This window comes from Orbicella franksi, chromosome 4, assembly GCF_964199315.1.
Source record: "Orbicella franksi chromosome 4, jaOrbFran1.1, whole genome shotgun sequence".
Classification (NCBI taxonomy): domain Eukaryota; kingdom Metazoa; phylum Cnidaria; class Anthozoa; order Scleractinia; family Merulinidae; genus Orbicella; species Orbicella franksi.
The window spans coordinates 19577378-19602300 of record NC_138148.1 but is presented as its reverse complement, the minus strand read 5'-3'; the positions used below and the strand labels follow the sequence as shown (position 1 = coordinate 19602300).

General features: G+C 38.0%; 1 protein-coding gene across 1 annotated transcript; it reads right to left on the bottom strand.

The window, feature by feature from the left end:
* Window positions 1–5466: 5466 nt before the first annotated feature.
* Window positions 5467–24919, bottom strand: LOC145483630 (uncharacterized). Its single transcript, XM_081462167.1, has 28 exons — window positions 24550–24919; window positions 24377–24462; window positions 21655–21766; window positions 21400–21452; window positions 20979–21061; window positions 20513–20590; window positions 20211–20265; window positions 19363–19461; window positions 18856–18911; window positions 18586–18649; window positions 17619–17728; window positions 17380–17461; window positions 15967–16039; window positions 15461–15524; window positions 14618–14728; window positions 13650–13857; window positions 12619–12750; window positions 12058–12120; window positions 11762–11837; window positions 10548–10627; window positions 10266–10408; window positions 9641–9650; window positions 9386–9488; window positions 8985–9028; window positions 8087–8163; window positions 7540–7625; window positions 6268–6297; window positions 5467–6111 (listed from the first exon to the last, which is right to left on the bottom strand). The coding sequence occupies exons 1-28, from the start codon at window positions 24623–24625 to the stop codon at window positions 5978–5980; spliced, it is 2388 nt and encodes a 795-aa protein (XP_081318293.1). The 5' UTR covers window positions 24626–24919; the 3' UTR covers window positions 5467–5977.
* Window positions 24920–24923: the final 4 nt, after the last annotated feature.

The window sequence follows — 24923 nt, the reverse complement described above, 5'->3', positions numbered from 1 at the left end:
TTAACTGAAGTTACAGGAGTACTTCATTTCAAAACAAGTGCTTGAGCTTAGTGGAGTGCTGAACAGAACAAAATGCGGACGATATTGGGCTTGCATTTACGTGGCTTTGATGTCCATAAAGCCGTATGGAAGGATGCCTTTACAGCGCTTTAAAAGGGCATTACGGACATAGTAAAGTACAGCTTTACGCGACGTGTCCATAAAACCGTATGAAAGGATGCCTTTACAGTGCTTTAAAAAACTTTTCGGACATAGTAAAGTACAGCTTCACGCAACTTTACGGTGCGATAAAGTTCCGTAAATGTTTCCCCTTATGCGTCTTTACAGAAGCCCGTAAAGACGCTTAAAGTTCAACTTTACGATTTCGTAAAGATCCGTAAAGTTCCGTAAATACGAGCTTTACGGCAGCTTTACGGGACAGTAAAGTTGCTATTTCGTGCTGTGCGACGAAAGGAAAGCAAACAAACAAGCACCCTAAAACAACAGGAAAACCAAAATAAAACAACACCGAGAAAAACATTCTAGCGAAGCCCAGTCTTGATAGTGAACTACTCTACTGACCTGCCTTGAGTTTCTAGTTATGTAAAGCATATTTCCTTTTTTTCTCCTAACAGCCAATATCAACGACCACCGCAGTACAAATGAAAAAGAAAACAAGGGTCATGAATCTATTTTACCAGCCTGTCTCGAATACCAAGGTACGAGTCGTCTGAAGACTTAAAGGTTGAAATCTTGCGTGCTTCTCATGTGAGATTATTTCTTTTTCATATTCTCTTTTTTGTTCTTAGACAATATGCATACCATATAATTTCTCGAATCCTGGGGATCCTTACCCGATCAGTGTATTTTTTCTATCCTTGCTCCCTTGCTCTCATCAGCAGTGATGAGAATAGTGTCAGAGTCATAACCTCACACTGGAGAAACGCTTCAAGGAAAATAAACCACGTCAACTGTAGAAAAAAGATCAGGGCTTATCACATTACAGCTCCTGATAGTATCTTACATTGAGTGCATTTTATTTGTTTTCAGGTTATCATGAATATGGATTCCATCTCTTTACTTTGAACAGTTCCGTGTTTAACAGCACTGTTCAAGACATGAGTATCGAGTGAGTTTCTTTTTTCTGTTTACCTGCTGCATAACGATAATAATAAAGCCATGTTGGTATACTCTGCCGAGTGTAAAACGATCTGCTGTAAAAACGATTTTCAGTAATACCAATTTGTTTGTCCCATTAAATTATACAGCCCCTAAACTGTTCAGTAGAAGAAGCAACCAAACTATGGCAAATTCGCGAGTAGTGTGAAGAAATACGCCATGAAATCGTGCCGTTTAAGGTTTAATTTACGCCGGGCTAGTTCACTTACTTCTTTATATGTCAGAATCATGTCTGAAGTTATAACTCTCTCTTTTCCTTTGTGAACACAGTTGCGTCCCGGATGCTATCGCTTCAATTCTGTGCGACAATAATGAACCATTTGTTCTTGTGTACAAGAACAGCAACAACCAAACAACCTACCTGCCAAACCCACCAGCCTGGAGCAAAGATCTTTTGGACAGGATTTGCACTCGGTAAGCTAGCTGCTTCAAAAGTTCAATGACCGTTAATTCTAAACTGCTGACGAGTATCCTTCGCAGACTCCCAAGACGGGGAAAGTGGGAGAGGGGCGGGGGATGGCGGGGGGAGGAAGTGATTTCTATTGTTACTGACAAAACAGAAATATATCGGAAACACCGTTTTGCATAACGCGGAGAACACGGTTTAGCGGGGTAGAGTGAAACACGTGTTCCATGCCTGACGCTTCTCTCAGTCCATCTCCAGGCTAGTTCCTGTTCTGCAGGCCAATTTTTCGTTTATCCCTTTCAAAGTACGATGCTACTAAAATTTAAGATCTCTAATCACGGTATTATTAATCTGCCTCTGTCTCACAGTTTCGGTGATCAGCTTCTTCGTGTGGTTTTATACCAACCATCGTGGTATCTGCAGATTGTGCTTGACGAGCAAGAGGAGAACGGCTGTTATTTCAGGTAAGGGTCACCTCGCCATACATTGAAATATTTATAAATAATTAGTATATTAGGTAAAAATGCAAATAAACAGAATCTTGAATCTTGAATAAAAGTAAGAAGAAATAGATCGTGGTATCTTGGTGAAAATAAATAAGTGATGGTTTTACTTCGACACTCTCTAGCATGTTTCAAAACATGTTATAGAAATTTTGTTTAAGAAAGAATTTATTTAAGCCCCACGTATTGAGAAAGAAACGAAATGGCACTGAAAACCTACTACAAATCTGTTATATGTTGCACTTTTTGGAGAAAAAAAGAAACATAAATTAAGCAGTAATTACCAAGTGTGTGTGGGATTTTCCTTGCTAGTTCGGCAGTTACAGAGAAACTGAGAGTCACAAGGGATTTTAAAGAACTGGCCAGACTGACAGGTAATTACAGTAGAAGTCCACATAAATTGTGTTTCTCCCGCTACAGCCCGTAGTACTTTGGCATAACCGAAAACCCTAGGGGGTTCTTCCATATGAAAACGTCGGGGATGCTCGAGCTCGTCTTCTCGCTTAGGGATATTTAAGGTGGCTCTGAACCCTACATACAGAATTTTTTTAAAGCATCTTATCATGCTTATCAAAAGTTGATAATATAAAAAGATTTCACCAAGCCGTTTTTGAATTATAAGCCCCTAAAGCTGTAATCAAGGGTGTTTTAAAGAAGGTCATACTGTTGCTATGGTAACTTATTGCGTCACGAAAATGATAACAACGTGTGCACCAATGATTGGGCAGTTTTTTGATACCATGATTGTAGCATCAAGTGATGAAGAGTGGTCATAACGACCCATCAAAATTTAAGTGTTGGAAACTGTTTTGAGCCACCTTAAGTAGCATCTTTTAGAGTTCAAATAAAACCAGAGTCCCCTTTAGGGGTTTGATTCAAATTTTCCGACGAGCGCTAGCAAACCTGACCTTTTCAGATGAGAGTTCCTCTGTGGGGAAGGAGGGGGGGGGGGGGGGGGGCAACAACAACCTTTTGGAACCTTCTCAGACCCAAATCCCCCAGCATCGCCCAGTTCCTCGTACACCTTCTACCACAGCCGTTATGGCACTACTTGCCTGTCTCGTATAGGCCTCGTTAGCCACTAACGAGCTTACACTAGACGAGGAAAGCCTTCTTAAATCTTTGTGCGTGAAGAAAAGCCATGAGTGAAGAGAAAAGGCTTGGATGGAGAAATTACGCTTTCGTAACACAGCGACACAGTCCATGTTATAAGAATTTTGTTTAGTTTCCCTTTTAGAACTACATTCTTGAAAAGGTTTCATTAAATATCAATATACAACACTGCTATAACACACACATAACGTACATATAAAACACACATTCACTTTACTCTTGTGTTAACGTTATTGTATTGTTCTCTTGATAGGTTTTCCTGGTGAAATAAAAAGGAAGTCGCCTTGAAAAAGTTTGCCAATCGGAGATAATTAATCCAACTATTTACCACATAACTTAAAACAAACTACCAGCTTGAAAAATAACTTGCTCAGGATGTCATTCCATCCATCTTCAGGTTTACAAAATGAAATATATTTCATTCTAAATAGATTTAGTTTACAGTAGTTTTAAAACTCGCATAACAAGGCCAGCACCCTCAGTCGTTTCTAAAATATTTACACCGGCGTGAATTGCATATTAGGTATGCGTAATATTTAGTCGTTTATTGTCACCTTATTACTTTTCTTATAGTTTGCAATCCCTTTTGCTATTTAACTTATTTTTCCTTGAGACGATAACAGAGAATGAAGTCGATTTCAAATGATTTGCGCATGTCTAATATTCAGCCTAGTCCCTACTCTTTCTCAGCTCAAGGGAGTCTGGGCTCTTCCATGCACTTCGTTCCAGGCTTGAAGCGGTCATCGCGGCAAGAAAGAACGCTTAGGGACTAGTCTGATTCCGATTAAATGTGCAAGTAACACACCAGAAATAATTAAGAGGCTCATCAGACAAGAAACAGACGCGAGATTGAGGTGACGGTCAAAAAATGGTCTGTTGGGCAAGAAAAGCGGCTAAGAAATAGCTTTTTTCTTGAGCCCGTCAATCATGTTTCTTTCTTTGTCTTGCGCTCCTAACTGGACTTTGATTTTACGTAAAGTTGCAGAATGATTTGTTGTGCTTTGAATTTATGGAAAGGCTTAGAAGTCAGCCTTGTTGACTACGAACCAAAGAAACAAATCATAAATAAAAAAAAGAAACAAATCAGTTGATTTCGCTTCATTTTCATGACTATAGATATAGTTAAATAATCATGTAGACAGTGGTTCCATTTCAATATCTGATCATAAAAAAGGCAATGTTTGTTAGCTTGAGTTAACTAGGGTGTATGTATGCGAGGTCAGAGCTGTTCCGAATCTGTCCGAGGATTTGAAAGTAATTTAACGCTATCTGACTTGGAAATAGTTTTAATTGATGTAGAATCGGGAACGAACAGTATTATTTAGTTATTCACGCTGATTTTGGAGCCTCTATAACGTTTGCATCAGTTTTTGACTTAGTTTACAGGTTTTAATGTAAAGAGTGATTATTGTAATGAGGGATGTAGTTTGGATACAAGATCCCTGCACTAAAATTTGAGAAATTGTGACTGACAAGCTTATCCTAACATACGATGGCAGCTGATAATAAAAGGTATTATTAAAATTACATCTCCCGTGTTTTTCTATGTAGATGAAACAGGAAAAATGTTGGAGATCGTTTTTAAATCCGTTCTTGACACCCTGAATTGAGAAGTCTACTCATTTCAGATGCCGCATTAAAAACAGCTACCCACGATGCATTGCATGTGATTGTCAGTCAAAAACATGTATGTAAAACTCAACGCCACCGTACCCTGGGTGCCAGAGGTTTTTTTTCCGTGGCGAAGCTACCGCTTACAATCGCAGCTTCACCACGAAAACGGTTACTAAAGACGGTTACTAAACTATGAAGAATACTAAAACGCTTAGGAAAAAGTGCAAAAGCACTTTTCTCAGTCGTCCTAAAGTTAGTTTCTCTCTCGATTGTTTTTGTATACAGTACTGTTTACAGTTATCGCCAATATCGCGTCATGGCAAAAAGGCCATCACACACATACAGAAAAAATCACTTAATACGGTGGTATTTCGTTGCATTCCCAACTGTTTATTGTGAGCTGGACAAGCTCCCGTAAGCGGCCATCTATCCCTCTCACCTCTAGTGTCTCTCGTGTTTGATATATTACACGAGAGGTTGCCATATTTTCCCCCAGCTGTGGTCAAACAGCTATTGTAAACATGCGAAAATGTTTCTTTTATTTTACTTTTCACTTTCAAACAGCCAAACTGAGCAAGAGGGCTGGTGGCACAGCGGAAGTGTCGCAGCTCTCATAAGCTTGTAATTCTATTTGTCCTGGTACACGCTTCCATATAGAAAAAACAAAACAAACAATGTGAAATTCCACTATATTTTCTCCTCCGCAAAGACAATTTAACCCGCAACAACCTTCAATAAATACTTTATTAATATTAACAGTTTGTATAGGAGGTAATCAAATGATTTCGAGTGCAATTTGGAATAAATAAGCACAACTAAATTTTTCAGAGCCCAAAAACATCTGCATGAACCCTGGGGCGAATGCAGCTTGTAGTCTTTAAAATATTTACCAGTACGAATTTATTTTAATTACACGAGAAAAATCATTTGATTACTTGTTATTAATATACATGCGATTTAATTTCAACTTTCTTCACAAAATTCCAACTTTCTGACTGTTTGGGGTTAATTGACGCATTCTCAGCAAATCCGCAGGCTGAAATGTTTGCATGTATATTATTAAAATAAATATCTCTCCTACAAGCAACGTTTTCGTTCCAAACATTTACTGAAATATACTGACGGCAGCAGAATTTTACACAGCTACTTAGCATGATAAACTTCTGATGGCAGAATCATTTCATTAGTTTGACGAGTCTCCTCCAGAAGGCGCGGTGACATCGCTGGTGGATTCTCGGCGTGTCGGTGACCTGGGCGGTTTGGGCGACAAAGGCGGAGAGCGGTGCGTTGATACTCCTGATTTGGCTTTGTTTTTTTCTACCAAAAAACCAAAATTAAATCACGTAAGTAATAATATCCTCTGTTAACTCCATGCATCCTCGAGTTGATCCAACGCAACAATGAAATATTAAGTATTATTTCGTTGATTTGAAACTCAATAAAGTGTGGCTGCAAATTGAATGTTACATGTACCTTCAGACTTTCGTTCAGATTGTCCAGTATCTGCAAAGAAAAGAATCAAAATGGTTTCTTTAACTTGCAGTGTAATTTTCATTATAAAACTACAGTCCTCATTATACGATACGATACTTTAGTTACCGTGGTGGTTTATATGAAATAGAATACGTGAAATCCATATGTTTGAACTACGGGATAAAGATTTGATTGGAAAAAACACCTACGCAGTTAAATACACAACTTAAGTAGTTGTGATTTAACCATGAAATAAGATAAGCCTAATAAGCGAGAACTTTATCCTTACTTGTGTATTTAATAGCGATAGTATTTCTTCTTTTATATAACTGAAAGAATTAGCTCATTGTGATTGGCTGAGAGCAGGCCAATTTATCGTTAATTCTTAATTTGCACTGCAGTGCAAATCAACGTGCGGGCTTTCGTGGTTTTCCCAGTCAAATAATAAATGAGTAATCGTATGAAAGCTCGAGCAATTTAGGATTTACACTACTCCTGATACTTAAAAGTTCTTTCAAATTGCACTCGCCTAAAGGCTCGTGTAATTTTGAGAGGTTTTTCAAATATCACTCGTAGTGTAAATCCTTAATTGCACTCGGATTCATACGATTACCTGTATAGAGTAGAATTCTACTGGTATACTAATGCAAATGCTGTAATCTGATTGGCTGAGCCATTGAACACTATCAGCCATTAGTGTGCAGTGGCTGGAGGTCGTCTAGGACTGAAATGGCGACGTTTTTTTCGTTTTCCCAAAGATTTGGAGGAAAATTTTGATGGAAATGGTAATTAAATTCCTGAGAAGTCTAAACGAAGGACATTTGACTTTTAAAAAAGTTGAAATAATCGATAAAACTGACGAGCGCGCACAACTTCAATTTTAAATGACAATTCAATCCCAGCGATCTTTTTCAGGCGCAAAGTTTAATAAATACGTCAAGAAATAATTGGAAACCGTTATTTTAAGTGAATTTTAGTAAGAATCCTACTAGAACAATTAGATTATTCGCTCTCGATTTCTATGAGGTGATAGTTGATGAGGCCCTCTGCCTCATCGACTATCACCTCATAGAAATCGAGAGCGAATAATCTAATTGTTAATTATTACACCAGGTGCAAAGAATTCCAGTGAGCTCCACTTTAGCCCACTAATCTACATGTCGTTTCTTCTGCTAGCTCTGGTCACTTTGGGTACGTGACAAGAGTAAAGCAGATCATAATTAGTAGAACTAATAGAAAACGTAACAAGCAAAACAAACGAAAGAGGCATACCTTTAGGTCTTAAGTTTGCCACGCCATCAATAAAGTGAGATAGAACGGACAGCTGTTCTTCAAGTTGCTGATGAATTTCGTCAATCCTACACAAAAGAATCATTGCAATGTAAGTTGATCTCCCCCAACAAAAACTGTGTCAAGGAATAATCCTCCTTGAAAACTTAGGCTTAAAATTTTTCAATTCACTGATTGAGATCCGTCTAAATCTTCCCCAGACTTAACTATACAGTACTACTTGTTCCTGTTTGTGTAACCATAGCCTCTTTAGAGTTTTCTCTATCATGGTAAACTATTACATTTTGGATTTTGTTCCTTCATTTGATTAGAACGAAATATTTAAGTTTCGAACAAAGCAAAAAAAGACTTCCTACAATGTATACTGACCCTGACATAGCTCATTGAATTCAACCTCTAAATAAATTATGCCAACAAACAAAACCGAGATAAATGATCAACAAGTATCTCAAACGGTTCAACCGAATTCGGAAATGTATTTTGGGAGGTATTTGCACTGCTAATTCTTTTAAAACTCATTTCATTGTACCTTTCTTCTCTCACACTAGTTTCTGCCTTAAGTCTTTCAATGTCTTCTAACATCAGGGAATCTCGTTCAGCATATATCTGTTGCAAACAAAAAGTAACACTTACAGTAATATTATAGTAAGCTGAACTAGAAACAGGGTGTAAATTGTTTGTGTATAAAAAGTGAAACGCAATGTGATCGGCGCAAAGTATAAAAAAAAAAAAACAACTTGCTGTGTGCAAGATACTGCTAGTTTATTGTAAGTTATGGAAGGACAATGTACTTAAATTAATAAATTTTAAGGCCTGATTTTCACTACGACACAATCACAAGCACAACATAACAATAGTGAGGACGCACACAACACAAGCATTAACACGAAGGCGTGCGCAGAATGGGTAATTGCCATAGTTTCGGTTCCATACCTCCTCGATACAGTAAAACAAGATGGCGGAGTTAGCTTCCTTATGCTTACAGCAGCGTGTTCTCACTTGACATAACCAAAAGCACAAGCACAAGTAGAACAACACTTTTTAACCTGCTTGTGCTTATGCTTATGTTCCGGGCGTCATCACTAGCGTGTGCTTGTGCTTGCGGTTATGTCGTAATGAAAACCAGGCTTAACGGCGTCTTATGTAAATAATTAAGTTATTAGTGTGATGTCTGGGAAATATCTGAGTGATATGTTATTCCCCAATATCCGAAACTGCGCGTGTTGCAAAAAATATTTGAAGGATAATAACCACAATAGCAGCCATTTGGCGCGAAAATATGCTCGGATAATTTTTTACAGTTTTCTTCAAGCTACGCTCTTGGAAAACTGGTCGCATCTTGGAAGAGATAATGTCCGCGAACAAATATCAGAGCATATTTTCGCACCATTGAGGCTATTGTTTAATTAGTTCTCTTCCACACTTACTTTATCAAGGAGAAGATCCTCTTTCCAGTTCTCGTGTAGATGTCCTGCAAAGAGAATAAAACGAATAGTCTAAACTGATGTCAAAAATATCGAGATGGATTATAAACGGACACACTAAAAGGGCTAACTAGGACAAGAGGATGTTCTCTCTTCTCTTCACAATGGACAGATGAAATCAACTGGCAAAACTACAGCCACAACTTAAACAGGCGATTGAACGGAGCCTTGAGCTACTGTTACTCTTTGAATTTCAAGCTTTCGCCGATCTACGGCCATGATGGTCAGAGAATATAAAGAAAATATTCCACTGTGCGAATCGTCTATTCAATCACCCAACATGCCACTGAAGGACAACTTCAAACGTTTACAGCTACCACTATTTACAGAAGGCCACAACCTACCCCTGTACTCCAGCAGCTGCTTTTCAAGCACCTCTCTTGTCCCAGCGTTTGCAATCATTGTCTTCCCTGTAGTCTCAATTTCGACTTCAAGCTCCCTGATGGCCTGGAAAAGTGTACACAGTATTATTATTTATAGTAAAAACAATTTCAGACAACTCGAGGTTCAAGCCTCAACTTCTCAGAATAGTAACCGACAATTATACAATCGATTGAATAAGCGCTAGGCGAGGGTTAAAATATTACTTTGTCACGTACCTGCTTAAATCTTGTTCACAACATGCAAAAGAAAAGCGTCGTAAGATGGTTAGTTTCTATTACCTTATCAGAAAAATTTTCCCAAACATAACTAAATATTTGTATAAAACCTTGTAAGGAGAATTTTTAGGCTGACTTCAGGTTCAAAGGATTTGGGAAAACAAAAACCTAAAAGTGGACAACACCAGTCGACATGCTCATCTCCAAAACAGATCGACTAAAAGGTAGACCATCACAATTTCTATTTGGTCACTCTATTCAATTTAAATAAACAGCGGAAATGGCCGCGATGTGACGCCCAATTTTCTCACCTGATATTCAAATTTTATTACGATCAGTAACTTAAAATTTCAATCTTTGGACTGACAAGGTCAATCCCTGTAGTTGGAATTGAGCGGCGGGCATTTTGAGTGTAACCCAACCAAAAGCGAGAGATTCTCAAGTAGCGATATTTTCCCTCCGCAATATCATCATTGACATCATCGTTGTGGGAACTGAGCAGCGGACATTTTGAGCGTTAGCCGCCCAAAAGCCAAACGTTGTCAATTTACGACACTTTCCCTCCACAAAAGTAGCTGATCCACTGCTGTCAAACAAGTCGTCCCAGCAGGCTTAGCTCTCTTACCTGTGATTTTCTTTGAGTACAGCACCAAGCCGCTGACCGGAAGTGAAGATCTCTGTTTCAATCTTCTTGACGTCCTCCGATTGGTTCTTGAGTTGATCCAAAGCCTCGACTCGTCTCTCGCGCAACTTCCCGTGTAATCGAGTCTATTTGCAGAACAAATCAGAGCTGTCAACAGAAACATTTACCACTAAGTTGTATAGATTCTACAACCTAACAGTAAAAAGAATCAATGAAAGTAAATAAAGATAATCGATATTTTAAGACTGGACCTAAAAGAGCTACCTGTGGTTCTGCTAGCTTTTCTACGTCTCTCTGAGCTCTCTGAACGGATGTTTCCAGACTAGCCTTCTTGTTCTTCAGGTCTGCAATATAAACATGAGTACTGTAGTATCTGTAACTCAAACGGGACATCGCATGTCCCTTCTTAATCAGCTTCTCTTTCTGCAATAATGGTCGTAAAACTAAAACCAAGTGTATGAAAGGAGCTACGTCACGGTTTGCGTGTCTTGAGGTTTAGTGTAAACTTTTCAAGTTTGTCGTTTGTAATCCGTGTCAATCTTATCCATCCTTAACCGTCCTTGTTTCTTTATGATTTATTATTATCTCTTTGGTGTTTTTCTATCTTAGTAAATTGCTATTTTCAAGTTTCCTTCAATTTACAGGTAATTCTGTACATGGCCAAAATAACTCAAAATAACGTGACTGAGCTCCTTTAAATCACCAAGGAAACCATCGCGTCAACTAGTGCGATCGATCAATCAGAACGTGAAGTAAAAAAAAAAATGCAACTGGTCAAAAGCACCTCAAAACGTATGACCGCTGAAATCCACGAAAAATATTTAACCAGCGAGAGGCGCGGGGTCTGAAGTCAAATTACGAGTGACTTTGGTGTTGCACCTGATTGGCTCAGTTCAAAACACTGAAACTTTGATTGGTAGAAGCGCGCTGCTACACGAGTTTAACAGCCAACAGAATTACTGAACGTAGCAACATGCATGCCTAAAGCTGCAGGTTCAGACGACGTATTAGAGACAAACGGAGCGAACCTGCACTTCAGTATGCAGAAAGGCGCAGTATGCTGAAAGCCCTGGCGGAAATACTGTAAACGCGTGTACTAATAACTTCAACTGACAACGAAACGTCAAGAGAAGACAACCAGGCTTGTTCACAGCAAAACCAAGACGGCAAAGAGCGGTTTTCAATTGAGTGTCGTAAAACCAAAACCAAAGTAATCGCTCTAGCCAATCACAAAGGACAGAAAAAATCCAGAAAGCCAATCAAAACTCTAAGTAATTACATGTAGTTGGCGCAAAGCGCGGGAAAACGTGTGCGAGTGAGTCACGATTGGTTTTGGTCTTACTTCTGATTAGATGAAAAAGTGGCGCGAGTTTTTCAAGCCAATCGCGTGGCGTAGTACGTGCAAAACCAATTACCTTTTGACACTCAAGTGAAAACCACCCTAACTAATTTAAATTGCTGTTACTTTTCTTGCTTACCCACTATGCTCTTTTTCGTCGTCTCAAACTCTTGCGTTTGCTCTTTGAACTGAGCCTCCAGATCTTTGAAGATTGGCTGCGAATCAAAGAACAAAAATCCTCAAATCTACTGGAAATCAAAATTGTAGTTTAGTTAAGGAACAAAAACATCAAAGGAAAAACAGTGAACGATACAAGCCTGGAAGATTGAAAAAGATTATGAGAGATGCCATGGAAAATTGTAATTTTTCAAGATGTGTTATCCGCGCCTTGTAAACATTACAAAAATGGACACAAACGTAAACAAGCAAACTTACAGTTTTGTCTTGAATAATATCTTTCTTCTTGTCTCTATCTTTCTCCAGTTTATCGATACTTTCCTGTATGCAAGGAAAATAAAACTACTACAGGAATGTTCATTTTGTAGGTACCTTCCACAACAGTGACAGACAACCTAAAGAATTTCACGAAAGCTGCGAGTCGAAGGCACAAAGTACCTTGTGAAAAGATTGACCACGTGCATGTATAGACAGACAAACAAACCGAGTTCAAAAGCTTTACGAATTCCTAACAGCATTTCCAACCCCGCCCCCTCCCCCGAGCGAAGATTGTGTATTTAAGCAAACTTTACACGCGCTTCTCTGAATTCTCTTTGTCTCAGTGGAATTGGAGAACGTGGAGTCACACCTTGTTGCATGAGATTCTAGCACACGCACAATGGTACTCCTATATATGAGCTTTAGAACGCGCTTTATAGGTATGTGCGGTCCCAGAGGGTATGCTTTTAGCCGTTTTGGTCGGAAATAGGGTAAGGGTTTTGGGAAACGGACACCCCACCCAATTTTTCTGGGAGTAACCCCCGGGGCACAACCACTTACTTGAAGGCCTTTCAGTTGTGTCTTGAGCTGCTTTTGCAGAGAAGTGTAATCTTGCTTGGCTTTCTTTAACTGCTTCTGTTTACTAATAATATCCGCTTCGTCTTTCTTCAAGTCTTTCTGTAGTTGCGTTCCCTAAAAAATAGAAGCACTGTACTCTGTATTTTAATATTGTTCATGGATAGAACAGATAAACTCTCCCTTTCTAAGGCGAATGACCGCAAACGAATCCTGTAATTTTGCCCCTTTCTTTTCCTCGGATTCACACTCAACAGGCGAAAATACCAACTCCTTACGAGTACTGAACTGGAACTAGCTTGTAACTGTGTTTATGCGGGGAGTGTTTTCAAATACAAATGACATTTATCTCCTTTTAAGGCTATTCACCCGCATGAGCCTCCATTGCAAGCTAGTTCCAGACTTCCAGTCCAATACCGAGAGTAAGAATCTGGCCTGCTGACACGGCGTATTGCGCGCTTAACCTTGGCCCAGACAAGCTGGTTCTTATGTCAAAACAGGACTTCAAGATACATTAGCTAAGCCCAAGCGACTCACATATAAACTGTACAAGCTTTTAGCCATACACCACTGCGCTGGGTTTAAGATAGAAAGTAATTGCCCGGGGGGGGGGGGGGAGGGACTCCCATACGAAAAGGTCGGGGATGCTTGTCGTCTCGCTTAGGCTATAAATCAAGGATTCTGGTCTCGCTTAAGTTGTTCATGAAGAAACGCCACTATTTTTAGCTGTCAAAGTATCTTTTAGGGTGCACTTGAAGAAAAGCTCTATTTTCACCGGTCTCTCGAGTCAAGTCTACAAGCGCTGGCTCCTTCCTTGAACAGCAGCTGGTAATCAAGCCTATTCCAATTTTAGTGGCGTCTTTCAGGGGTCAAATAATGCTCGCGCCACGCCCAGTTTAGTCTCCTTTAGGGGTTTAATTCAAATTTTCCGAATAGCATCCCCGACCTATTCATATGGGAGTTCCCCCCCCCCCCCCGGGAGTAATTGCAGCCAACATAGTGGCTGTACAACTTACATATTCCGTTAGTTTAGCATGTTCTGCCTTTCCTTCAGTGACTTTCTTGGACATGGTTGCCATATAGCGGCCATATTCACCCTTAAACTCGTTGGACTCTTTTGTCACATTGTCCCTTTTAGTCTGTAGGATTTGCCTGTCTTTTCTTTCAGCAGTTAATGCAGTTTTAGACGTCTCGATGTCTTTGTTGTACACGTCCACGGTTGCTCTGAGAAGGAAACATTTGATTTTAGATTTTGTAAATGACCTTTAGTCAGTTGATTCAGACTTGCTATAAACAATCTTCTCTTGACAAAGAATCATCTTTCCCCCGTGGGGTTTATCCTTACATTCTCAAAAAGACTTAATCAGTGTCCAATGTTCTTCTTGAATTAGCAGACCTTCTACAATTTAACTGGATTAAATTGAAAACGTTTTCATTGCAGAAGGTTCAAAATGTTCAAATGTTGTTGTTTATAGTGATCAATGCGCTTAGCTACACCTAGCTAGTTCACAGTCATGCCACTTAAACTGAAAGAAATAAATATGTCAACTAAACATGTATAATAGGCTTAAAAATCCCAACTGGCGGGAGGCAGACCAGTTGGCTATTAACAAATTTGACCAAGGACTTGAACCAGGGTCTACCAAGAAACAACTCCAGCTTAGTGGTCAGATCGGGACTTGAACCCCTGACCTCTGGATTTCAAGTCCGGCACCCTTACCACTTGGTCACGTCTGCCTTGTTGTTTTTGTTTCGTCAGTACATGTAATGAGCTTAGCCAAGCATGTAGGCTAAATCGCACTATATGTCTACATTCTCATTACTGATCACAATCCATTTTGCTATATGATAAAATGAGAATTTATTGTTTCATCAAGAACCATCCTGTAGTTGATGATTTTCTTTTTTTCTCATCACCTGACTGGTTGAAAACAAATGATATTGTAATGAGAAATCACAAATCGATCACTCTTTGAATTCTTACTTATGGCTTTCTTCCAGCTGGTTCATCTCTTCTTCCAGCTCCATGTTCTCCGATCTAACCTTGGCGCATTGCTCGTTCTGATGATGTAAGGACTGTTTAGCTTTGGTAAGGCTGCACATTCAAAGAGAGAAGATAAGTGAATTGATACCATTTGTACCTGTATGAACTACAGATATCAAATTGAAAAGAGACAGCGTCCGGGCAGATATATCATGTTTTACATATACTGTAATAAGTACAGCCAGGAACTTGCTATAAACTTGCCTTAGTGAAAGAAGAAGAAAAAACAATGCCAAAAGTTGTGCAAGCAAAGAAAAATCAACTAAAAGTGAAACTGAAATAAGGACTGAAATACCAGAATGGCAAATTTGATTTCTTGATATCCTGTCCCTAAATCAAATTTGATGAACTGTAATCGACTTCCATTCTTGTCATACTGTATGTTTACCACAAAATATTTCAACGTTTTATAGCGCACCATCTTCTTATCCATTTTAGTTGGAAATTTGGTGACATTTGTCAATGAATATGAATAAACAATAGCCTCCATTTGGTGCAAAAATATGCTTGGATATCTGTTCCAAGAGGCGAACAGTGAGCTTCAAAGAACAGATTACGTCCACGGACAAAAATCCGAGCATATTATTTTGTAAAGTCAAATGGGGGCTATTGTGTTATTTGTCTTTGAAATATCTTTTGCAAACGAAAATGGGAAATATACAGATACATCTCTCGGATAATCCCCAGTTTTAGCCAGTCATGTGACATGCTTTGACCAATCAAGGGTGTGAAAGCTAAAATATGTGATGGATTATAATAGTAAATATTAGCTGGGCCACTTACATTCTTTCATGTTGTCGAACGACCTCAGCATCTTGCTCCATCAGTTCAAGGGCAACTTCATGTTCTACAGGGAAAAAAAGATCTCACTCCTTCAGCAAAACAGTCACATGCCATAAAATCCCTTTAATCAATCCTTGCTTATTCTTGTTGCAAAGATTTTTCTGATAAGGCTATTTTTGGGAAGGCTTATTTTTAAAAAACTCACTATGGAAGGAATTTTCCATTCCAAAATATTTTGGCTTCCACGTATTTATTTAAAGATATTTTACGTCTCAGAAAAGTTTGGTGTACATAAGAACAACACTTGATTTAACTCTCACATATTGATATAACAACATCCAATAAACAACAAAGCGGTTAAATGAATAGTCACTGAGAAAAATGCAATGATAAAAACTGCACAGCAAGGTCTAATTGTTGAAAATATTTTACCTTTTTTGTCTGAGAGGCCTTATTTCAAAACAATGATAACAATAATAAATGGCAGAAAAACCTTTAAATTTCACCTTTTTCTAGAGACTTTTTTTCAAATGTCAGCTGTTTATCTTGTTCCTCTGCTTCTTTTAGATTGCCCTGAAGCTAATGAAAGAAAGTTTTAACACTCAATGTGGTCATCTCTTCCTGTAATCAATTCAGTAAACTACAGGGAAAGTATGGCCATTTTTTTGCAGGACTAGGAGCAGGAGTAAATACATAGAGGATATTACACGGTGGCGAGAAGATATGAATTTTAAGTTCGAGTGGCAAGAACAATACCTAATATTGTTCTTGCCACGAGAACATAAAATTCATATCTTCCAGCTGATGTGTCACGTTCTTTTTATTATATAGACATACTGATGACAGAGTTTTTGATGATTTTCCGAAGATTTCCAACCACTTTCCGAAGATTTGTGAAGATTCTCCAAAACTTGTCCAAAGGTCACACAAACGTTGCCGAACATTTTCCAAAAACTTCTGAGGATTTCTGAAGATCCAAAGATTGCCAAAGACTTTTGAGGAGGACTCGAAGATGTTTCGATGATGCACCAACAAATTTAAGTACAGTTTAAGAGAGAAACCTGATATCAGTGAAATCATCGATATCTTCACAAGTGAGGATATGGAAAATATGCCACTCAAGTCCCGCATGTGGTTTCGTATGAATGTTACGAGTGGTGTATTTTCCAGTAAAACACTCGTGTCTATATAATAAATGTTGCTACAATAACTGCAGATATTCTGGCACGCTCATTGGCTAATTTTCATTTTCAATTTTCCATTGTCAATAAGCAGACAGACACATGAATTTACAATTTATGTGAGGTCATTACTGTAGAAAAACAAATTGATGTCAGTTTTTTTATACATCTGCCCTGTTATTGACAACGAATTTCATCATAACGTTGTGAAAGTACATGTAGCCTGTGGATCCATGAGGTGACAGCTACTTTGACATTGTTATGACAAAATTCATGGTCAACACAAGACAGACACATGAAAAAATGATGTCAATTTGTTAAACACACTAGACAAGGCCGCCACGAAAATTTAGGTTATTATACACTCCCTAATATTTTCTAGAATTTTCTCATTACAACTGTAGGAAAACACATGCTAAAGTTTTATTAATACCAAGAATGAGAGAGGAGGATGAGAGAAACATATGTGCACCCCATGTCGAGAGCCTTGTATTGTTTTTATGTGGTCATTTTTCAAATCATAATTATCTTTCTCTGTTTAATACATGCCCATTTGTGATGCATTAAAAAGAACGTAAATAAGATAATACGTATAAACAAAGAAAAAAATCTACCGGTATTGTGTAATATATCTTCTTTTCATTAAAGGAGCTGAGGAAAGGAGGTAATGACTTGTACTTTGATATTTTTATTTTTGATATTTGATATTAATTTTTAATTCATACATGGAGTTCATACCATTTCCAGTTGCGCTATTAGTGATCTCTTTTTCTGCTCCAAGCTTTCAGCCATGTCATTGTGCTCCTTAACAATTTTCATCCTGGACAAAACATTGACATATCACCATAATGAATTCAAAAAAAGTCACCATATGTCGTCAAATTGATTTGCACACATAACAGCACACAAAAAGTGAACAAAAAATCTGATTTTGTTCAGTGATTGATGTGGTTGCAAGGGCTGACCATCTTACTCACCCTTCCTGCGTGAGAACGGAGTTGTCTTTGATTTCCTTTTGAAGTTGCCTGTTCAACTGCACCTCTTGAGCTTCCAGTCGATTGCGAGACGTTTCAAACTTCCGAATGATCTACGAAAAAAAAACCTTGATATTGATGTCGATATTCAAGCTAGTGCTCAAGGCAGAGAAGCTTTTTGAAAAAATTCAGACTGCATCAATTTTAAAAATGTAATTCTCTGCAATGGAAGAAGCCATTGTAGCTTGAAAATTCACATATATTATATCGATTGATGAAAATGGACTGTCCTTTTTTGATGTATACATGCACAGTATGTACATTTAACTTACGTTGCCTGTAAGACTTTGGTGCTCCATTTAAACAACATATAAAGATGTAATAAATCAGATGTCAAACATATTTGGGAACTTACAGGAAAAGATGTCTGTTGGGGTTGCTAATAGCCCAGTTTCGAATTTGCCATGACCACTGATTAAAAGCACTGTGAACGCATTTGCACAGGGTTAGTCTCAATCTAAAGTAAAATATTCACAAATTCCAGGAAGAAGATGACCTGTTTACAGCTCTGTGTATTGCTTAATTTTCAAATTTGTGTCACCTTCCCGCCTTCCCACCGTGAATATTTTATTTAGGTTGAGGCTAACCCTGTGCAAATGCGTTCTCAGTGCTTTTAGTCAGTGGTCATGGTGAACTCAAAACTGGACTATTCCTAACAACTATGAACTAACTTGATTTTTATAATACAATTTATTAGAAGCATTTGTATATGACACCACAGCAGAAATATTGGTTCCCCCCCCCCCCCCCCCAATGCAATTTCTATCCTTTAAATAATGGGTTCTTCTCTTATGGAAGGTTACTAATTGTGTGGGAACACCAATACACTGTATTGAGTCTGTAGCCACCACGAAATTGCTCTTTGTTAGCTAATTTCTTTTAGGAGTAAATAAAGAATATTAAGAGTCACCTTTCTCTTGGAGTCTAAAATTGATTCACTGTCCACCAATTCTTCTTGCAATTTGTCAATTTCCCTGAAGGTAAAACAACCAAAAGTAGTAAACAATGCTTACATACTTGTCTTTATTAATTTATTACCATTATTTAATAATGTGGAATTGCTTAAGGCTAGATACACCAAAGGATTATGCAAGTTGTTACAGTGTCTTTCATTTCTGATACATGTATGTCAAGGCTGAAAAATTCAAAATACATGTATAAAGAACAGTGTACAACTGACTTTCTCTTTTCAATGTTTGTCAGCCGTTGCTCCTCTGCCTTCTTCTGAGTGTCAGCCTACAGGGAAAAAAGAAAAAAAAAAGAAACTATTAATATTGCTGACAGTGTTCAATTCCAGTGTACAAATTTTACGTGATTGTACTAGCCTATGTAATATACATAGTATAGCTTACCCTAGCAACAAGGAACACTAAAAAGTGGTTTAAAGGGTGAGTGCAGTTGGCATCTGGAATAAGTCAGTTATCACCATTGATGTAAGCATGTCTTGAAGCCTCAATTAAATTTATGAACACGAGGATGGTGATTTTGGTATTGTAAGAATGACAGTCTCAAGTTTGAGAGATCAGGTCTCATGTCTACTATCCAAGTTTCTTCAAAGTTACCAAGTTTCCACGATGATGAAAAATAACATTATTTGACTTATGCTGTGTTAAAAATATAATTTATTTTAAAACATATACAACCAGACTAATTTAAACAGAATAAACATGCACTGTTGACTGATTACCACAGACTGTTTCAGTTTCTCTTTCTCCTGCCTTGCTTCCTCTCGTTCATGAACTAAGTCCTCTTTTAGTTGAACAATGGAGTCTTCCAGTTCAATTATCTTTGTTAATGGAAAAAATAATAATTGGAAATGATGAAATCTAACAATTTAGTAACTCAAAAAAGCACCATTTTCATGTATAGTGTTTATCAATGGAGACAACCACATAAGGCCAGCACTCATTCCACTTGGGGCGGCACTAAAAATGCCCTTGAATAGAATGCTACACTGCACCTTTGTTTTTCAGCCAAAACTATGCATACTGCATAGGACACACTCTTAGATAAGGAATACAAGCAACCAAAGCAAAAGCACACAGGAACAAGTATTTGAATGAATAGAATACTTAATAGAATAGAGAGTAGAGTAACACTTGCTGACATCTGCTAAGTGCACATACAAGATTCAAAATTTACAGCCCTTGTGTTTATAATTCAGTTTCTGGGTTTGTACAGATATACTTGCTGCTCTCAGCATTTCACTCTGGTTTCTCTACCATGAAATGGTTGGTAAGAGTTTTGCTCCCCCACCAGTCCCGTCCCATGGCAGGGATGCTGGTCCATCACAGGTTACTCTTCAGCATTCCGCCAGGTTGCCTGGGCAACAAGCTGTTGGCACTGAGAGACTAAAGTGTCTTGCCCAAGAACACTAAAAAATGACCCCAGCTAGGGCTTAAACCATCACCACTCATTGTAGAGTCCAGCACACTCACTGTTGAACTACTGTGCCTCCAAATTTTATGTTTTCACTAAACTAGTGTGTCACTAATAATGTAAACTACTGCATATAACAACAATTGTCTTTCTTACCTTTTTATATGTCTCTCGCAGTTTATCACGAGTCTCATTAAGAGTAATTTGTTTGCTATAGAGATAAAGAATTATTAACAATTATTAATTAAAATAAAAGAAAAATGATTACTATTGCAAACTGATTGAACATGACTACTGCAGGTAAAATAGGTCTACATAAAAATTAATAAATACATTCTACCTGGCCATGCTTCAAGATAAGAATAATTGTGTCCTGTAAACTGCTCTAGAAAGTGCCATGTGTACCCTCCAGGTATGAATTCAGAAATTTATTTTTATTTTAAGTTACTGGTATTTACCTGGCTTTGTCAGCCATCTTCTGATTAAGAAGTGCAATGATCTCATCATGCCCGGCTTGCATGTCATTCCTCTCTGGCCTAAAAATGTAAAATAAACAAAGAGAACCTCTTTCAAGAACATGCAGATTAGGAATTGGCTTCATAAGGCATCTACTGACTTACAGGAATTTCAGAAACTGGAATCAGGATAGTGAGATTCGTTGTTAGGATGTTCACTTCCTTTTCCAAAACAAAGCTAAATGGCTGCTTAATAGGGGTAAGGAAAAAAGAAAACCCTCATCGGGAAGACCAAAAGGTGGCCACAGCCGCTTAATAGAGGTGGCCAGTTAATAGGGGTTTTATTTGCAATATTTTATTGGCAATAATTTCATGACTTTGATAACTGGCCGCTTAATGAGGGGGTCGCTTAAGGGTTAGGGTTAGGGTTAGGAGGTTCAACTGTAGCAGTGAAACATACACAACTTACTCCAGTTTGGCATTTTCTTTTGCAAGATCTTGATGTCTGTCCTGTAATGACTTGATGTTCTTGATGATGGTATTGAGTTGGGTCTAAAAAAAAATATAAAAGTACAATATACATGCAGGATTGAACAAAAACACCACTTGCCAATCAATAAATTAAAAAAAAACATGTTCACTGTAGTCTATGAGTGACCAAAGCTCTGCAGAATGATTTTCATTTCCAGCATTCGAAAACATCACACTCTGGGATACAGTACATGTACTAGTTAAAATCTGGCTACTGGCTAATTTCAACCATCGGAGCTTACCACTAGCTGAAATGTTACTAGAAAACAATGATTTAATGTTAATTTTTCAGGTGCAAAAGCTAGAAAAGCCATGGCCAGCTGGATGTTGAAACATTTTTATTAATACTTGAAACTTACCTTGAGTCTCTTGATTTCTGCTTCATTTGATTGTCTTGCAGAATACACAGCAGCTGCAAAGAGAATAGAAAAAGTGGAACATGAGACCAAAACTAACTGTCAGCTAATATGAAGACTACTGACAAATCTGCAGTTCAGATAATTGTGAGAAAGTAAACAATGAAGTTTAGCTTTAGCCTTAGCCTTAGCAAATAGTTAGTGATGAGAATTAACAAGTAAACAAAACTTACTGAAAAGCAACAAACTGAATCATACCTTGTATTTCAGACTTAATATCACTTGGGAAGTATTGCAATTTGTAACGTAACACACTGGCTGTGATGGTTTCAGTCTCTAGTAACTCGTGGATTTTCAATCTTTCTGCTTCCTAAATACAAAACAAAAAGCACCAACAATCACAGGATTGGTGTGTAGGTAAGTAAAATTGGTATCAAAACCTACTGGTCCATCAAGCCAGTACTGACAGTGTTTATCTCCTGCCTTAGTAGTAACTAGGAATATTTCAAATACATTGAAAATTTCATGATGGCCGACGGACGTATCTTCGCGGCTCAGTAACTTGACATCTACGTGGAGGCCGTGTTCCCTAAAATATTGCTTCAGTGCAAAGCAAGATGTTATATTTGGAGAAAAAACCTACACTAGTGACGCCGTGGCTAATTTCGATACACTTACTATCGCTGATGCATGGCAAAGCATGCTGAGCGATCAAAAAGCTCTTTGTCTTCGACGAACTCTCCGCCTTCACCGAAGAGAAATAAATTTTACAACAAAGAAATGGAAGACGGCAAGACTCTCGAAACTCCAGTCACACTCTTGCAATTGCTGGACAAGCTAAATCACATTGACAACAGAATGGGAGATCATTTCGGAAGCTTAAGAACAGAAATGGCAACCCTAAGGTGTGAACTCAAGGCAGAGATCGAAGGTGTCAAAATCACAATGAAAGAAATGGAGAAATCACTGGAGGCTACATGGGATGCCATCGGAGACATCCAAGAAGAATCAAAGGCCAGTTGTGCTTCAAGAAAAAAGCTTCAAACCGACTTGGACAGCCAGAGTGCGGAAATAGTACAACTCAATAGAAGACAGTCGCAACTTGACGACCAACGCCAAGAAATAGAGGATCTTAAAACAAAGCCAGCAGAGGAACAGGAAAAAGTAATTGCTCTTGAGACTTATTCAAGAAGAGAGAACCTCCTCAAATAATTGTTACTAGTTAACATATGTGACCTTTTCTGTCTTGCTGCAAAATACAACACAAATAGGAATTTGGAACACAGGTCGTTACGTGTTACTCAGTTTACGGTCATATATTCAAGGGAGTCTGTCCATTTAGTCAGTTTATAATACAGCTCCCTTGCCTTCCTTTGCTGATTCGGCTCTCGGCAAAGTAGTTTCTCCACGCTAGTTTTACCCACAAACTGGTGCTTTTCTGTCGCTCACGTGTGTTCAGTATGTTTGTAGTTTTTAAAATTTTTGTTTGCGCGTTAATATTTCTTCTACAGGTTTCTTGGCAACTATCTAGTAATGCAGTAATACCTACAAGCAAGCATCTATACTTAATTAATCTTGGAAGAAACAACTACGGATTTTCTCAATTGCTTAAGCCAAGCTTCAAGGATAGCATAATCTTATTACAATCCAAATACGGGTCAAATATCACAACTCGGATTACCATGAAGTCTTCCCTAAAATCAGTAGGAAAAAAAAAATCACACACGGCAATAACAGGATATGACAACACCGTTTAAAGCTTCGTTTTGCTCACTCAATGCAAGAGGTTTAAACCAATCAAGAAAAAGAAGGCAACTTTTCAGATGGCTCCACAATTATAAATTTGATGTGATCTTCCTACAAGAAACTTACTCTACGGAAAATGTAGAAGCAATGTGGGAGGGAATCTTTTCTTCAGCCATGGGACAAATCATTCAAAAGGCGTTGCAATCCTTTTTAATCCGAAATTAGATGTTCGCATTGAAAACGTTATAGCTGATAAAGAAGGAAGGTATATACTGCTAGAAGTCTCGCTGTATGATTCTATGTTTTTACTTTGCAATATTTACAGCCCAAACGATAACAACAGTCAAAAAATATTTTTTCGAAGCTCAATGACACCCTTCGAGAATACACTGATATGCAAATTGTTCTAGGGGACGACTTTAATTGCACCCTAGCACCTATAGACAAAACTGGCAGAACTTCTATTGAAAGGAAAAAAGTAGTAATTAGCGAAATCAAACAGTCCTATACTGAGAATATGTTCAAGTTCATTAATAAGACCACAAAAGTTTGTGGACTAAATCACACACATGAAATTACCTGTATCAACGATACATGCAACTTACATTTTCTTTGATTATTACTCTTAGGATTTTAACAATTCTCAGCACATTCATAATTAAGTCTGCATTTTTAATAATTCACTGAATGATACACTCTGTATATTATTACAGAGTACATGTACTTCTCCAATGTTAGCTTTCTAGCATATAGCAGGGGTTTTCGTTAATAGGGTAGACCGCGAACAGTCCCACAGATTTTCGAGCAAAAGAGAGACTGCTCAGAGTCTATTATTAGGGCTATGCACCAGGCAAATTCAAATTGACTGGCTGCCTGCTTTGACAATCTTGAGCAATTTTTTTTTCCTATAAAGAAGCTAAGTTTGAAAGTTTTGCCTGCTTTTGAAAACCAAATGCCCTCTGTGCAAGCATGTGAGTATGAAAGGCAGTTTTTAAATTAAAATTGCCTCTTTATTTAGCTTTTGTCGACTTATTTTAGGAGCAAAACTCATATAGCCATCTGGCAGTGGCAGTCTTTCCTTCCAGAAAGAAGCAGGTTTGTAGTCAACCATGTAATGTTGTTTTATATTTGACATCAATGGGCAAAGAAAAGTGTCACAATCAGATCGAATAATTTGTAACTTACAATTTATCTGTTTCATCAATCCTACAACACAACATCCAATATATATTACCAGATCTTTGAGCGCTTTAATAACGACGTCCACTCCGGAAGAATCTGCTGGTTCAACGCCATGTCTGCTAGCCTTAACATGTTGTCCTAAAAACAACAAAATTTTGCTGATATTGTAGTCAAAATCATTAACAACAAAACAAACGAAATAACAAGCCATTTTATAAGCAGTACCTAGCTCCTGTAGTTTCTCAACTGCACTGTTTACAAGAGGCGTTATATCCGTTGACTGAGATCTTCTTTTCAGCATTTTGCAGTTAAGAATCGGTAAAAACTCTGCAGATTAACCAATGCCTGCATGGTCATGTCAACTGATGTAACTAGGTAGGAGAATGGTAACTAACCATTAGTTGACAAAATTTTCCAAGTAGGAGAGGCTAAGATTGGAACCTAATAAAACACTTTCCAAATCATAGTCCTGGTTAGCAAGACTTCATTGCAATCATTTTTGTTTTAAATATGTCTTAAAAGTCTTGCGTGATGTAAATTTGTTTTATCATTTACAACTATCTGCGATTTCATTTGTTTCCTTTTTGTGTACATTGATT

What these genes read in the sequence shown, in the direction of transcription:
- LOC145483630 (XM_081462167.1), bottom strand. Translation starts at nt 24,625, where the DNA reads ATGCTGAAAAGAAGATCTCAGTCAACGGATATAACGCCTCTTGTAAAC. An exon ending in TATTAAGTCTGAAATACAAG is followed by an intron (nt 21,453 to 21,654) that starts GTATGATTCAGT and finishes TTCTCTTTGCAG; the next exon opens with CTGCTGTGTATTCTGCAAGA. An exon ending in TGCGAGAGACATATAAAAAG is followed by an intron (nt 19,462 to 20,210) that starts GTAAGAAAGACA and finishes CCATTAACAAAG; the next exon opens with ATAATTGAACTGGAAGACTC.